Source organism: Cyrtonyx montezumae, unplaced genomic scaffold (assembly GCF_038088225.1).
Source record: "Cyrtonyx montezumae isolate F1298 unplaced genomic scaffold, pur_monq_1.0 scaffold_10, whole genome shotgun sequence".
NCBI lineage: Eukaryota > Metazoa > Chordata > Aves > Galliformes > Odontophoridae > Cyrtonyx > Cyrtonyx montezumae.
The window spans coordinates 6,758,951-6,776,887 of record NW_027071826.1 but is presented as its reverse complement, the minus strand read 5'-3'; the positions used below and the strand labels follow the sequence as shown (position 1 = coordinate 6,776,887).

Genomic DNA, 17,937 nt, shown 5'->3' with positions numbered 1-17,937 from the left:
CCATATGATAGTCAAGACAGCATTCTGCTGCCCCCAAAACATCCCTTGACCACAGCAATGGAAAGAGGCAAGTATCTGAGAAATGTAATATTTCTCCTGAACAGCATCACATTAATCACATTTCACTCTCCTTTTGCACTTCTGTAAATCACAGAATAACTGTGGAACTCAATGATGCTACACCAATACAAAACCACTCTCAGGAGGGATCCAGTCAGCATAAATCAATCCCTTCTATTTCCTTGTAGGTAATCCGGTGCCAAGTTCTGCCAAATCAAGGAGAAAACATTCCCAAGAATTTTCCAAAAGCAACAGCCTGTCTAAGCACAAATTTATACATCTGCCATTAAAGTTTTCTTTATCTCATTAAAATGACTTGCAAAACCATCTGCTAGCTAATAAAAGACTTTTTTAAGCTTTAATATGGTATTTTATAATGAAATATACCGGAGGAAAACAGGACATGTACTCAGACAGAACAGCAACAATCTGCAGTTCCTTCACGGAAAGCCAATGGTGTTCAGTCCCATGACTAATTAAAGAGACTGAAGACTTCAGCCCTTTGAACATTTCTTGTATAAATATCATAATTCCTAAATACATACACATTTTTATTCAGACTACTCCCAGACACTGCAGCGTTGCTGATATCACACTGTCTTCATGTTAAAAAAGGCTGAATTCCCTTTCATGTCTGACTTGGTTCCATTTTGTTAGCATTTTATGTGTTCAATATTTATTACACATCTGAAGGATTCCAGTGGGTAATTTCAATCTTCCTAGAGACATTTCTTGCTGTCAAATGCAATGACCACAAGGGACTTACACCCAGGCATAAGGGTGACTCAGTGGCACCAAATTCTTGGAGAGGAAATGAGGAATGTCAGGTTACAGCTTACCAGAGCAGGTCTGTGCTGTATTTCCTGCTTGCTCCTCCTCCTCTGGTGTGGGACATCCTCAGCTCTGTCACATGCAGCAAACAATGCCTTCCCACTCCAAGTCTCACTGCAGTTCTCCATTTCTGCTGTTTTTCACCCCCTCATTCTTGTACCATTTGACATCACTGCTCTTCAGTAGTGATTACTCACTCCTGCTGGGCACAGAGGACTCTGCTTGGAAAGAAAGCTGCAAATCCTAGCGAGGTGCAACTTACAGAAATGGAGGGAATAACTTGGAAAAAAAAAAAAGACAAAGCCATGTGTGCCTCCAGCCAACTCAAGATCTACTCAAGAAATAGATAGCTAAGCCTGGCTGGAAAAGCAAGCTTGAAATGATGCTGACAGAGCCACAGCCTGCCTTCCAAACCTGGCCTACGTCCTGCAATAGCTCCGTATTTATTCTACCCAGTTCCAATCTTTTCTTGGGGTGCTTTGGATGGCCTCAACTGATTATCTCCTGGGCATATGTGCTGTAGTAATAACTGGATAAACAGACAGGACTGATCCGTGGGCTAAACACAGCCCTGGGGTCCCAACCTATCTCTGCACAGTGGTATCAGTACAATGGCTTCTCCCCACTCAGATCTGCAGCAGATGGGGGCATATATCATCTCCTCATAGATGTACCCATCAAGCACAATCACCTGAGACATGGCTGCTTCACACCACTATTATACCCACAAGCAGCAACAATAATTGGGGTCTAGGCTGAGCTCCTGTACAAGTGTTGGCAATGTCCCTATGGTCAGAGATTCTGCTAGAGGAGACCGTAAAATTTATACTTGCGTGAATATCGAGCACACCAACTAACAGTGTTTTAGAGGGCATTTTATTAATGCAGTGCAGCCAGCTCCTCTGAACCAACCTAAAATATACAAGGAAGATCAAAAAGATGAAAGATCCTTCATCTTACTGTGGGCAGCAAATCCACTCAGACTCGTTCTCTTGGCGCTGGACAGTCCAGAAAGAAAATACAATGATTCACACCGCACTGCCTTGCTGCTGGAGACCTCACAGCTTATGGTAGGTCCTTCTGATTTAATGCAGCGTGCAGCCAAATCAAGCCATTTCCCAGTGGCCCTGTGTAAGGGTTTGCTTGGAAACAGTGACTGGAGTTTTGAAACCATTTGCTGTAGCTGTATTTTACCCTGTGTCAACCCATGAATCTTACTGAATTGTGCTGGTGTGTTTATACAGACTCTCCTTTGGCGAGCTCTCTGTGAACAGGGAGGAATCAAAGCAGATACAAGGATCTCGCCTGTTTCCCAGACACAACGCTGCTCTGAAGGATCATTATTCAATTATAGATATGCGTTGGAGCAGTCTATTACCACCTAGAGAGGAAAAGTTTTGACAGCTGCAGCCATCGCCATAGAGAGCTGAAGAGGAATGCATTACATGCTGCACACTACAGCTGTATCACCACTGAAGTTCCCTTTCCTCATTTATTTTAACATCACCAGAACAGGTAACTCCACTCTGCTGGTTAATGGGGAAAGGCAGACTGATGGGATTGACAAACGGAGTAAGAATTGGCTTTGGGCAACATACTGCATATCACAAACCATTACTTACCCCGGAGCACTTTCCTCCCTCTCTCTCCTGATGTTAACACCCTTGGGACTGTCATTAATGGCACAGATCTTCAGCTGAGGTAAAGCAGGAAAGCTCTTATTGCCTGATGCAGTCACAGGAACCAATTTGCAGTGACTATATGTATCTACCACAGATATATCCACGCCCCCCTCAGTTTTATTAATCTCCATTTTTGGGAACTTGAGACCCCTCCCTACCAAACGACATCTGCTTAGGGCAGGGCTCACACCCTTCACATGGCATTTCCATTTCAGATATCTGCTCCAAAATCCTGATCTGGAGAAGGGTGTATAACCAAGACCAGGGGCAGCACTTCTGACACAAAGATGTTATGATCTGCTGGTGACTAATGAAGCCAATATAAATCTTTACAACGTTTCAGCTTTGTTAACATAATTTTCAGACCCTTAAAGGAGGCGGATTTGATGAAGGCATTTGGGAGGACAGAATGGTTTTGGCTATGAAAGCCTGATGTGGCAGGGAAGACAAAAAATTACACGACAAAGCTAATAAACTGCACAGCTTGGGAAAGGCAGTAAATATGAGGCTGAGGCAAACAGCACTTCACTGAAATTTAGATATTATGATGGAGAGGGTGTCAAGGTGGGCATCACTGGAGAAATTCCCAACCACCAATGGAAAGAATTGGAAGAGTTGTAAAGAAATGACAAATGAAATCATCATGATGTCAAAGAGAACAAGACTGTACCTACAGGAGATCAAGGGAACCCATTAAAACGCTGGAATGAGGCACGTTCAATATTGTATTGTTGAATCATAAAGGTTGGAAAACACCACCAGTATCATCTAATCCAACCATCCCACCACGCTCACTCACAGAAACATTAAGGTTGGAAGAGACCACTAAGATCATCTAGTCCAACCATCAAACCATCTCCATCATGCCCACTAAACCACGTCCCTAAATCAAAACATCCCTACACCAAAACTACTGCTATTGTCCTACTATGTTTTACATACTGTTTCCACATTTAGTTACATAGCTTGGTGCAAAAACCTCAGTAATGTTATGCAGCTTACAGAAAGTTTCTACATTTATCAGCAGAGCAATTTCTGGCAAATCATACTTACCTGATTAGATTTATCTTCACTTTTAGAGACAAAAGAGAGCTCTGAATTAGAAAGATTTCTTCCAGTGTCAACTAATGACACAGCAGTCAAAAATGAACATTCACAAGAATGAAGACAGAGGAATCAGAAATTAGCAGGAGAGCATCATAAAAGATGGGTTCTGCAAGGGTCTTACTTTTTATTTACAGCAAATATATTACAGTAAAAAAAGAAGAAAGAAAAGAAAGCTTAGTATGAGTCACATTGTGGTTGTGTAAGGAAGATACATAAGCTTACATCGAACAGGTTTAACTTCCCTGGCACCAACTGAACCAAATGCAAGAATTCAACACAAACATAAGAAACAGAACACTTAGTGAGCAAAACCCTACATTAAGTGTACAAATCTGCAACGAGAGTTTCAATGCAATCCAAGGAATACAAACGAGCCACGAGGATGGCAAGGACTTCTTAGACAAATACATTTAACCCTCGAAGCAAGGCTGTCTGCCTGGCACCATTTCTGAGCTGCTGAACTGAACACAGTGGACTTAAAGAAACGTCATGGATGATTAAGACACTGAAAACTCACTCACCACAGTGAAGAATCCTCTTGTTTTCCTTATTTCTTTCATTTTTTATCCCCACAGTAAAAGATTGTTAAAAAGCTGCATGGCAGACAAGCTGGATGCAACAGCTGGAGAATTCTGCCTGTCAAGCAAAGTGACTTGCAGCAAGAGACATGCTTTATGCAAGAAAATCTATGATCTACAGCTTGTGTGAGTTCAAGGAAGAAGACTTAGGGACAACAAATGTTGAAGTCTTATAGTCTATCTTCATTATAATCAGAATCTGAAAAAAAGCAAGGGCCAAATGACTCCAAGAGAATAAAGGCTCACTTACATACAACAAAATAGTCCAGATACATCAACAGTAGTAAACACAGTTAATGCAGTGTTAATCTTTTTACATTTTAATGACTAGCTATAAAAACAGAAACTAGCATGTTCTAATCTGTTTACATTTCCTGAGCTTAGTTAAATCAAGAAGGAATGAACGTTATAAAAATCCCGGTAAGTCACCAATAAATTAAAAATATACATAACCACTACAGTTTAAACAGCCCACAATGCTCAGAGCAATGCCATGGCTCTGCCTTTAGGACTCCTGTGCAGAAACCATGCCACGAGCTTCACCAGCAATACTGAGATGCTATGGATGTGCAGCTCCTTTTTTGCTGTCTACCTGCCCCTTCTAGCAGGCTGTACGACAGTTTTCTCTAATCAAATCTTGTAAGAGCTTTCAAAAACTGCAAGTGTTTTCCTGCCTGACACAGAGAAGCATTCACTGACCACAGTGCAGGAGACAACGTCCTCAGAAACGCAACGTGCTACTGAAATTAAAATTTGCTAGCAGGAGTTATTCAAGTGGACTCTCAGCTCTCGCACGTAATGTCACTGCACTGGCAGCAGGTTTAGTATTCCGTAGGGGGAACAAACCCATAAAAATTGATACAGAAAACTGCAGGGAAGACCCCCAGCAGTAAGAAACTCAATGGTTTCTTTAAGAACCGACATTATGCATTTGAGAAGCGTACGCGACCTACATGAGTCATACACATGTTTATTTATGTGTGTTTATTTCCTGCATAGAGAATAATGTGTACCTTGGAATAAAACCCAGCTTTGAGAATATACCAAGAGCACGGGTACTTGTAATAGTGCTATTGGCAGATTAATTCAAACCCCAATGCTCAAACTCAGCTGCCTCAAAGACTCACAAGACCATGAACTCTGATAAAAAAAAAAAACCTACTGTTTTTATTTTATTTTTATTGTCAGCTTATAGCATGATTTTGAATTATGGTATAGATAAAAGAGAGGTAGAAAGCTTTATCCCCTCCATGAACTTCCTTGTGCAGTACTTACAAAGTATACCAAAAAAATGCTATAGCTGTTCAGTGAAAGCATCAGCCGCTCCCCAAAGAATTATAAGGAATCTCTTCTTTCCCACCGATGTGCTGCAAACTAACTGAAATCTGGTTCAGAAGAGCTTTTCTTCCCACCAGCCTCGCAATATATATACTTTAATTATTTTACTTTTTTAACCAAGCTCCACAGTTAAGAGAGATCACTCCCCTCCTTGGGAGTATCTCAAAAATATCTAGCAGATGCAACCTACTCAACACATTACATTTACCAGACAAACAAAATCTCACCCTGTGCCTAAAAAAAAAAAAGCACTCATTCTGGCTTTGTTTACATGATCCTCTTCATGCAAACCACTGAAAGGGACAGAAGAAGTACAGCAGGCCATGTGGTCCTTTCCCTTGTTGGCAGTGACCAGAGGTATGAGAACCATCGGCCCCTTCCTCTGTCTGGGGCTTGTCCCTTCCCAAGGCAGCTTCTCCTGACGCGATCTACTCTCTGTCAGTAGAATTGCTGGTGCTTTAATGAGTGGTGCTTTAAAACAGTGCTTTAATCCCAGAAAGGATAGGAAGGATAAGCTAACCAGGAAGGCCAGCTTAACAGAAACCATACTGGAAAGATGAACACCCATCTTTCCCCAGTATAAGAGAAGTCTGCAATACTACAGCATTCATGATTGTCAAAGACAAGGAGAGAACTGAAAGCACCCTAGCTCCTGAAGCTGCAGCCATTCAGACCATAGTGCATCTCACACTGGACTGGAGAGTCCGAGCAGCATCAGGGAAAGGCAGGTCAGAAGAACGGGGGGAGGGAGCCAGCACTGCAACTCTGCTCCTGATCCACTGTCCCACCACAACGTGTTGGTTGCTGGTCTGGGTGACAAGGAGCTGCCTGTTGACATTTTGGGGCCAAATACAGCTGAAACTCCAGCATTATTCATGTAGCAGAGACTGTTCAAGGGTAGGATTTGAGCCATGAAATTCAGGCTGCTGCATGGTGACCTTTAATTTACCCATAGAAAGTTAAATAAATTACATAAAATTAAATTCAGCCAAAGCAGATGCTAGCTTATTTATTAAAAAGCTCAGCTTTCTCTTGCTTTCAACTGCTTTTAAAGCCAGGCAGCTCTGGGAGCAGACCTGCACTCCAACTCAGTTGGGTGGCAGCAGTTCTGTAGAGATGACTGGAGTCACACTCCTGAAGCAACACCAGCCACAACAGCACCTGGCTGTCCCCAGTGACTCCAAAGGTACGTGACGCCAGCAATGTCTCCAGCCTTCTCTCTCCGATTCTTTCCTCACCCAGGGTTTCTCCTTCCTTACACATAAAAATCTGACGTACAGTGTAAGTCACCTCCTCACTGCCAACATTACCTTCTATTGAGAAAACTTTTAGGACATCTATGACTTGATTAATATCAATAAATGTTTACTTCAGAGAAATAGGTACAATACATAACTTGTCAATTTATGATAGGTTTGGGTACTGAAGCTTGCATAGAATGACAAGGTCAATTTTACAATAAAGGTTGGAAACATTTTCTGTTGGCTGTAGTATTTAAGACAATTAATCCTGGTGTACTCAATCAGCTGGTGGGCTTCACATTTTTACCCATCCTTCTATCTGTCCTTCTATATGCTCCCTTTCAACAACGTGCATTAAGCAGAGTTATACAACTCGTTATACATTGTCTATTTTGTCTCTTTTGTTATCTGAAAACACGACCCCCAATAATTTCACTCTCAAGCCGTGATCCACCAAAATAAAAATAATTCAAGTACAAACCCAAACGTTATTGCTGGGTTATGGGTCAATGTCAACTGACCAGAGCCAATGCCAAGCTAAAATTCACTTTACAGAAGCAAGGATTGTTGGATAACATTTGCTGACCAGAGACTGCTTCTTTCACCATTCACACAGTTTGAACATTGCAGGTTTTCTGGGAACAAGAAATAGTCCATGTCCTTTAGAAGTCAATGGAACTAATAGCCATCATCGTCATCCATATCACAGCCATAATCTGAAACACACGAAGACAAAGATACATAAAAATGCAAATATTGCAGGTAGGTGGAACATTCAAAGAAGTACAGCTAGTTTCGGGTTGTTTTCTTGCTGTCTAACTGGATGAGAAGTTTTGCCATAAAAAAAAACATTCAAAAAAAGAACATTTTCTTTGAGTTAAAGAAAGTTCTACCATTCTTGCTCCACATAATAAAATTATTTGTAAATATATGCATAGAAATATTTCCCCTCACTTGTCACTGTGATCTCCCTACACAGAATCACAAAATCGTTAGAGTTGGAGGAGACCTTTAAAGGCCATCCAGTCCAACTCCCTGCAATGAACGGGGACACTGCAGCTGGCCTGATGACCCAGCCTCGCCTTCAAAGTCTCCAGGGAAGGGTTTCCATTGATGACAGAGGAGTCATGCAATGTGTCCCATACATCTGACTCAGAACTCCCACACTTACCTTACCCCTAGAGGCACAATTTTCCCATTTTTTCAACCCAGCTCTGTTTCCTAAAATGATGCTGATTGTCACTGTGTGTTCTCTGCATTAGAAGGCACATTTGTGTGTTTCTAACACACCGATTTCTCTTCTGTGTCCTTCTTGAATAAAGTGAGAAAGACATTTTCTGTTGCAAAGTTAAATCTAAAGGTAACTATTACATGTGAGCATTCAGTGATGTTAACCTTTATATTCCAAATTTAATATACTGCAACATTTCATTCAAAGTCAAGTGAATGCTCTGAAGCAGAAATAAAGTGTAATCTATAATAATTCGTCTAGAATGGGTGACGTTCAGCATCTGTAATTCCTGCAGTTATTCCAGCCAGACAGGTCTAAAAATCCATAAAGAAAGCAGTTAGAAGGGAGTTATTTGTTCTGCTAAGCAGCTCTGCACACCTGCATCTGAATTCTGGGAACAGTCCTTTCCTTTCCTTTTTATTTTATTTTATTTTTTTAACTCTGATTTTTCAGCTGTTGTCCAAAGCAGACAGGGAGCAGTGGAATGTTCTCAGAATGGAGCTAAAATAGCAACATTTACAAATAAAAAATAGCTCAGTGACCTTTATTCTATTTTTATTGGGGATTTATTAATAAACATGGACCCACCCTCCCCCACATGGGTGCCTTTTCTTGGGAACGTTATTCTAATAATAAATGCAGGCAACAAACTGTTTTTGTTTTTTTTTCCTAAGGTTCAGCAATTATTTCTAAGTGGAGAAAGCAATTTAAAAGCAATACACACCTTTATGAAAACTACATATATATATATATATATATATATATTGTCCATGAAAGGTAAATTAATAGTTCTGGAAAGACTTCTGCAGTAAATAACATTTCAAGACAAGCCTTATTCTCATCTTCCTTCTTCAAAATCCATAATTAGCTGCCCTCATTTCAAAAATATTTTCATATATTTTCAAGGCTTAACCTTTAAGGGGATGTTTTTAATAAAGGGTAAATGTGGATGTGTCCAGCTAGGAAAAACACAACAGAAAGGATACTGCCCTTTCCCATCAGCAGAGAAATCCAATTAAGTGTGTGGGTTTGCTGGGTAACCCAAAGAAATCAGCACACATCAGCGTACCATACAGCACACCACACGCTACTGATGTCATTTCTGAATTTGGAGAACTCTTTCCTCCTAACACTTATCCAAGAAATGGGCTGTGATGAATGTCTTGAGCTGGACAGCCAAGTCCACAGGGTTTAATCGTGAGACAATGAGCCCCAAACTGTTCTAACAGAGGGGTTACTGACTCCTTAGTTCCCCAGATTCACATTAATGAATATAATTCCAAAGAAGGCCTAACATCTCCTCTTGAGAAACCTTCTTAGCCTAAAGCTCGAGATGTGGACTTCTCTCTGGTGCAGTCCCTATAAAGTCCCACTTCTGACTCCAGTCTCTCACAAGAATGAGCTCTGCTTGGGATGGGGGCTGGCACAAGTACAGGAACCCTGTCTGTCCTGAACTCTGCACCAACAAGCCTGACAGCATCAGAGAAATAAAAGGCTGTAATGCAGACAACATCCCGACTTACCGTTTCCTCCCATTAACTGCAGTGCACTCATGCAATGATCGTCTTCTTCTTCTGCTTCTTCCTCTTCCACCTCTTCATCAAGGTTATAAGTTACAGGGCCACTCTCCACCAGCACAGCCGCTGGCTTCTCTAAGTTAGAGCCTTCTGCTTGTGCACTTGGAAAGGTCACCTGCAAAACAGAAGAAAGGGCAGTAGGACAGTCCTTCTTTTTATTCAGTGTTCCTATGTAATGCTTAGCAAGAGGAGAGCTGGAAGCCCATATCTAGTGCTGGAGGCGTAGCCACTCCAGGGGCTGACATAGGGGTTGGAAGGGACCTCGAGAGATCATCGAGTCCAACCCCCCTGCCAAAGCAGGATCCTACACCAGGTCGCACAGGTAAGCTCACAACCTTTTTCTCTTTGTGCTTGATTCACATCAGGCCTATTACACAGTAACAATGTTACTGGCACTTCAATGATGGCAAAAATGTACCCTTCAAATGAGGAAAAAAAAAGAAAGACTATTAGCTCTGACAGCTCTGGTTGGATTTATTTGGAGGCACAATGAGCTGTGGAACAAATGGCACTCTTTAGACAGCACTTAATGCTATGGTAGAGCACTAAGTTGATAATACACAACAGTGTCTATAACATTTCCTATGAAATACATCAGAATAATGACCTCCAAACTCTAACTTGGGAATTGGCCACTGATGGACCCATTCCAGCATCTGCACCTACTCAGATGCTCCAAGGTTAGGCAGGACACTGAGAGAGAGAGCAAGGGCAGTGCACAGCAAGCAGACAGCAGTGAATGCGGAGGTGCAGGTAACGCTGTCTCAACTTTAGGAATGGGGAAGGCACCAAATCCAGCTCCTGCAGTGATGCGCCCTGCCCCAGTACAGCTTCCCTCATCCCCACCACAAGAAAAGCCCCGCAGTGCCCCAGGGCTTAAATCACAGCACACAACCATGGACTGCTGCATCTTCTGCAGTTCTGCTGGCGATAAGGTCTGTCTCAGCATCGTAATTATTTGTTAGTGTATTTACTCCCAGAATCTTTCTAATTCCAAACACTTCACAGGTACAACACAACAGAAAATCCCTGTATCAGAAAGCTGACTGTCGAATTATTTAAACATCAAAGCTGCTCCCAAACTTGTCACATACCATGCCAGTCAACCAAGAATCCACCTGAGATATTCACACTCAGCTACGGGTTTGCTTCAATAGCTCATTAATAGGCCACAAGGTGCCCATTAATTTTAACAGAAAGTATTCAGGTATTTGGATCATTCAAAGACAAATGTTCATTATTTTTCACGCTCAAATTAATCATACAATTTAGAGGTACTTCCCTCCAGTTTATTTTGTATTTCCTACCATTGTTTTTGCCTCTAGACTGATGAAATTAGAGTCCATCTACACCTCAGGTATAAGCAGAAATAGACCCAACCGTTTGACATGAATCATAATGTATATCAATTTTAAAGCTTCAAGTATCCATCTGCTCTGAAAAAAATGAGTGAATATAAAAGAGCTACAATTGAGTCATTATTTTTTTAAATTGCACCATGCTAATTAAAATGTGACCTTCTTCTAATTATCATGTCCACTTCCAGATTGCTATATTTCTAAAAATGCGCAGGGTTTTCTAATGAGCATAACGTAAGAAGTGAAAATGTATTTCCCTAGGCAGGATATCAAACTGCTTCTGAAAACCAGTGGGTTTTAGTCACTTTAAAAATAAAGCAGTCAAACAACACTTTTAAATAGATCTTCCTGGATTCAATTCCAGACAACCTGGACTTCAGCTTGGCATGGAACTTAACATAGGCATAGGCATTGTGAAAGCACATGAGGCTGTATCAGAGGTGGCCAGCACCCTTTCAAAAGGGCATCAGTGTCACACACACACGGCAGAAAAAGAATGACAAATTCCTTTGGTATATTAGGAACAGAATTGTCAGACACACGGTTCTTTTATCATCAGCAAAATGCACGTGTTTACTTTGTACACTGTAAATATAATAGCAAAGGAAAGCTGTAACTGCTGTGACTGATAACAGTCATGACCTCTTCAGCACAACATTCACATGCACAAAGCCACCCTGGGAGGGTTTGTGATGGTGACCACTTAGTAGCTATAATTACATTGCCATTGAAAAGTTATTTCCAAAGCAAACAAAACAAACAAGAAAAAAAGAGTAAGCCAAGCTATATTGGGTAAGCTGCCGCTTCAGGCTTCTTCACCGGCCTCCTCAGGCAGACCCCAGAACCACAGCCCTTCCCTAATGTCACCACCAGCTTCACAGAAGCTGCACTTACTGTTGTCCCCCATCTCCAGGGGCATGGTCCAAGTGATGAAACAGGCACAAGCTCTGCTTCTCCTACTACATTTGCAATATATACGGGACTTTCTCCTTTTTCCTACTGAACTAGAGGTTATGAGGCTAAAGTGATGGACGAGTAAGGCCAAATCTTGGTTAGAAGACAGGCAACCTCAGCTTTGCACTGCTTGCAGTAATCAGCTCCTGTCTGACCACTGAAACATGAGTCTCATTTCTTTTGCCCGTATTTAGTATATAGCCTGAGCCAGGCTGAGAAAAGCTTGTGGGAATTTCCAGACTAACTGAAGAGGTTCAGAGGAGGTTCAGGTTGGATATTAGGAAAAATCACTTCTCAGGGAAGAGTGGTGATGCTCTGGCACAGGGAGGTGGTGGAGTCACCATCCTTGGAGGTGCTCAAGAGCCACGGAGATGCAGCACTGAAGGACGTGGTCAGTGGGCATGGTGGGAATGGGTTGGCATTGGACTAGATGGTCTTAGTGCTCTTTTCACACCTTAATGATTCTATGAAGAGCTGGGCTTTACATACCTCCTCAATGGCAGCCTTTTTAGCCAGCTGTGTAGAAATCAATGGTCTTAATCTACAAAAAAATAAAAGGAAAGAAATAGTGAACATCAGAAAAGTTACACCATATACAAAAGAGTTTGATGCACAGGATTCACTATGCAAAAAATGAAAGCACTTCATCAGTATTCTGCTGTGCACTTACTTTTTAAAGACACAAAGCAAAGCTAACAGCAGACAGCCACACAGTATACAATAATTAATACACGCATTCCCTTGTAAGCATCTGCCCCCAGTTCAGGATCGTGAAGAAAAAAGCCAGTCAACAAGCACAACAGCAAAACCTCACCTCAGCTCATCCTGAAGGTACATGAAATAGATTTTATCACATACTACAGAAACAAAAAGACTCAAGGAAGCAGTGAAGGAGAGAAGAAGCAAGCAGCCCTCACAGCAACGCCGCATCCCTCTGCTGCCATCCCTGTGTGCAGCCGCAGCACTTCTGAGCACAGCAAAACCTGCACCTGCAGGCTGCCTGCCAGGAAGGAGCATGGATGGGCACAGAGCAGCAGGTCATGCTTTTGGGTAAAATAATGCAGACGTGACAAAAATGAGCCACCTTCTGAACTGCCCAGCACTGTTCTGAGACTATTTCCCTTTATTTGATGACACATGCAAGATACCAGTAAGATGATACACACGGGATTCTGTAATTATCAGACCTAGCATTATCCTCTAGTTACAGAAATCATCATCAAAAACAAGGGGACCCTGCACGCCTGGAATAAGAAGTGACAGAAACTGAACATAACCATTTTTTTAAAAACTGCATCAAAGAAGACATTCACAGTTGGGGAGAAAAGATGGATCTGCATTACACTACAGCTAAGCATTAAGCATCATTCTTCTCTGAATAGCATTTCACACTCTGTTGTCTCTGTACTGCCACGAAGGCTGTTCTCAATCCATCATTTACTGTTGCTTTCTGGTCTCTCTTCCTCATCTAGATACATCCAGCCATGAAAAGCATGACTTGTTTTCTACTGAAACACGGCTCCAACAGCTCCTCAAGTACATCTTTTAACTAAGTCTACGCAAACAACTTAATGAATACCAATTTATGTTTCTAGAGATGTACTCTTTTACGATAAGCGGTATCTTTCCTCTCCTTTTTCTATTAGTCACTCCTTCCTGTTAACACGCAGATACCGGTTGTTTTCCTACTTATTTATTTCAAACAATCAACAGGAGGAAACGGAACCCCGGAGAACGAGCAGGGCGGACTTCAGATCGTTATCTCTGATGAAGAAGACAATATTAAAATACAAGGCATTGGCTAAGCTCCAAAAACGGTCATCTCTGGGATGATTCGCAAGACCCAGAAGGCATTTCAGCAACCAAAGGAGTCCAAGGTGACTCCTTGCAGCAGACTCAGATGAAGATGGCACAGAAATGCTTCGGGAGCTGTACCGCTGCACAATCCAGAACACATTCTTCTGCAGCAGACACTTCTTGTCATATCTTATGATGATCAAAATCTTCAAGAAAGAGATACTCTTGACCCACATGAATTATCTATTACTTACAATTCCTGGCGGACTTCTGGGCTTAGAGGGAATGTATGTGAAGGCACGGGCAAAATTCACCCCAAGTGCCTGACTGTCTCCTTTCTCTACCTAGCCTGAATTGTGCAGTTGTCCCAAAATTTGAGGCTACCTGTCAATCTGTGCTTTCCAAAAGTCATTCTGTTCGGGCACTTACAGAAACACAAACGCAGTGGTGCCAAAAGGTTAAGCAGCTGAAGGATGCTAATTACCATCCAGGTTGTATTTCACTGACATAACTGAGAAAAAAAAAAAATACAAAAAAAACCCAACAGGGGTAAGCAATGAAGGACCTTTATTTTAAACCACTAGAAGTGATTATTGTAATTAACATTGCACCAAAGATAGCACCTATTGCTTCATGATACCAGAAGGCTTCAGACCTCCCTAGATCGCCCTGAAATCTTTCCTCCCCCCAATTAAAATCAAGCTGTTGAGTAAGACTCACAACGTAATCAGAAACTGCTGACACTTCTTTTAGAGCAAATTATGCGTATGCTCACACAGTGAAGAAAACCATCACAAGCCATAGGAAGCAGAAAGTAAACATTCCAGTCTCACTTTAATTAAAATGGTCCCCTAATGAAAATAATAAGATTCACACTTGCGAAAAGCTTATTTGCAAACTAATGCTATGTCTGAGAGCCCGTCCATGCCATTTTTTAGCAGTGAATGACTCCTGCACTCATTCTGAAATTAAAGCTGTATTTCTGCTCCATGCTAATTGCTCACAAAGTATACTTCGTCACTTCATTACTAGAAATACAGCCATGTCATCCAGTCTGGGTAACGTGGTTTCTCCCTCAGGACAACATTTAATGCACCCTAAAGCCCAGGGCTGGGCCAAGCTCTCTGCATCGTGCTACTGCAAGCTACAGCAAGAACTGAGGAAAGCTAAAAACCACCCCAAAGAGAGGAAAACTTTTTTTCCCTCTAAAATGATGCTTTTCAATACAATTAGATTAAAGTAAAAAAATATATGAATTAATAAAAGTTGGTTTCTCTCCCTTCGGTCTCATATCTATGGAAAAGTCTACTACTACAGTACAAACTCATTCAGGAAGATTTTATAGGGGTGCCTGGGTTTCTGTTAGTTCCTTAAACGCCCTGATGCCCTGACCTCCTTAAACCAGAGCAGCTGCACACTGGCCATATGGAGCCATCAATTACTGGCTGCCATGGCTACCCATACTGCTCCTTCTGCTGCCTGGCCGCACTACAGAGCATGAAGGAAGGGGGTGCTGCGTGTCCTCACGGAGAAGCACAAGTGCTTTTGAGGTTGGGACAGGTCTGAGTGCTGTGGCTCAAACAAAGAGCTTGAAAAAACAGGAAAGTGAAGCATCTCACCCTATTTTTAATCTATAATAAGCTTGCAAGGTACACAGAAAAATCTTGTCCTTCGAAGCCCAGGACTAAGTGAGCATCCCATCCTGCGTTAAGGCATGATCCCATGCCTACACTAAAGCAACAGCCTCTATTTCAAGTACTGTGCTGTGACTGGAAAGCAGTGGTGTGCCTGGTCTTCCCAAACTTTCCAGCAGTTGCTCATTAGCGATGACGATTTCCAGTTTGGAGCACTCCTCCTATGAACTCTACTATTAAATACAGTCAGTGCACTGTATTACAGTACAGTGGGAGGGAGCAACAAACCAGCAACTTTCTGAACAGCAATACGATCCATCAGAAGGGGGAAAAAAAAAAGAAAAGAAAAAAAAAAAAAAGACTTCGCACAGCCCTAAGTGTTATATCCACATTTCAAACTGCTTCAGAAATTATAGGGATCTACCAATGCTCGTGTCAGCCAACACACGTAGCACTGGAAGCAGATAATCTTGACATGTTCCCGACAAAAACGAGCAGCACAGTACATGTCATCAGAGGCTGCTCCCCACTGAATCTGCTCTGCTCTCAGCTGAGATGTGCACGATAACGTCTAGGTTTGTCCTCCAGCTTAACGATTTAAAAGAAGATGCAGTATAATAGCTTCTGACAGGGCTGAAGATCACACAGACTGAACTTTCAAAGTGAACAAATTCTCTGGAAAACAAGCTGGCTGTGACAAACAACTGTTTTTATTCTGCTTATTATTTAATAACAAAAGATTACACAGCGCAGTACATAAAAGAGGAGGAGTAGCATGAGGCAATAAAAGCACGTAACTCACATCAGGCTGTTTGCCCACTGGAAAGGTTTACGATTCCATAACAATCTCCTCAGTGAAATCCTGAAAGTAATTTGGAAACTCACCCAAAGCCGTGTTTCTTACTGAATTTTAATTTAGTCCATCCAAGTAGGGAACATCTTACTGCTGCTTACTGCACATATTAATTTTATACACAGACAAACCCAGAGTACATGACTGGGAGCAGAGAGAGAGCAGAGCCTGGATCTGCCAGCCTGCCATGATGCAGGTCTTCCAAGGCAAATGTGTATCCAACCTATACCACTCTACCGTGGGTATTTCAGACGTATGCCACTTCAGTGACAGAAAAAGCCATTTAGAAACAGTCTGGTAGGAGATGGGTCAGGTTCTTCATGCTGGTTGAGATACTCCTCCCACCTGAGGCCAGATGGTTTTGCCTCAGGAAGTCAGTTTACCAGACATCTGTGTGAGAAGGAAATTAATATAAATGTTTATCCCGGCTAAAAGTGCCCTTTAATTAGGTACTGTCAATGTTATCCTTTACCGGAAAGCTGGGAATTACCTCTCTGTGAGGCTTTAATGATCTTGTTGGAAACTGTTTTGAGATGCTGACCCATGGTTCTGCCATTTCAGCACGAGAGAGGAGTGACCTCCCTGGACAGGGACCACAGCTTGTTTCGAGAAGGCAGACTGGAATAACGACAACATTCCCAGAGTACTTTGGGGTTTGCACATACAGCTGCTAGCTGTGGGCTGAGTGCTCACGACAGCCATTCCCTTCCCCTAGGAAGGAAGCCAAGGCACATGGCCAAGGCCATGCGTGGTTAATGACACTGATCAATGGCCTGGAGAAAAACAACTGGGTGAGAGGGTGCACCATGGCACATCTAGAAGAGCCCATAGAAAACATCAGCTCTATAGAATGACAGAGCATCACTGATCCTCACGCCTTGAAACCATGTGCACCTGAATTGTCTGGCTTTCAGACAGCCATGCTGACCAGCCCTTTGCCCAGCCCAGCTCATCAACCATGTGAAGGCACCAAGGAGTTTATCTGAATAACTTCCTATAGCTATAGGACCACGCTGACTTTAGCTAATGGCAAAGACATGCAAACTGAAGGGCATTTCCACACAGCAATGACCTCAGCTCATGCACCCCAAGTAGCTCTGGAGCTATACCACTGAGACTGATTGAACCATAGAATCACCAAGGTTGGAAAAGACCTACAAGATCATCCACCCCAATTGTCCACCTACCACCAATAGTTCTCACTAAACTATGTCCCCCAACACAACATCTAAATGGTCTTTGAACACCTTCAGTGTTGATGAATCCACCACCTCCCTGGGCAGCCCATTCCAGTGCCTGACCACTCTTTTGGATAAGAAGTATTTCCTAACACCCAGACTGAATCTCCCCTGGCACAACTTGAAGCCATCCTCAACCTTACCAGGTATCCTATCTGTTCATGAAATACTATAGGAAGAGCCATTTCGAGTAGAAAAACACAAAGCTAGAATGACAACAAAAAATAGAGTGAAATGAGAAATTGTTTCCACTTTTGATTCCCATCCAGTCCTCTTTAATCAGAGTTTTCTTTAGTGCAGCATAAGACAGTGCAGCACTAATGAGGTGGGCTTCTTCTAGCAAATACCCAGGCTGAAGTATTTAGGTAGAATGAACTCACAGGAGTAAACTGGTTAAAAAAAAAAAAGAGCCTCTACCATTCACTACAGGAAATACCTATCAGCAAAGAAATAAGCAC

General features: G+C 42.1%; 1 protein-coding gene across 1 annotated transcript in view; it reads right to left on the bottom strand.

Annotated features, from left to right (window-relative positions):
* Positions 1-6,033: 6,033 nt before the first annotated feature.
* Positions 6,034-17,937, bottom strand: part of BRF1 (BRF1 RNA polymerase III transcription initiation factor subunit) — a 159,662-nt gene continuing 147,758 nt past the window's right edge. Inside the window, exons 16-18 of the mRNA XM_065749093.1 lie at positions 12,447-12,498; positions 9,592-9,760; positions 6,034-7,553 (exon numbers count right to left, since the gene is read on the bottom strand). Of these exons, the coding sequence (XP_065605165.1) occupies positions 7,516-7,553; positions 9,592-9,760; positions 12,447-12,498 (259 nt within the window). The 3' untranslated portion in view covers positions 6,034-7,515. The remainder of the gene's footprint in view (positions 7,554-9,591; positions 9,761-12,446; positions 12,499-17,937) is intronic.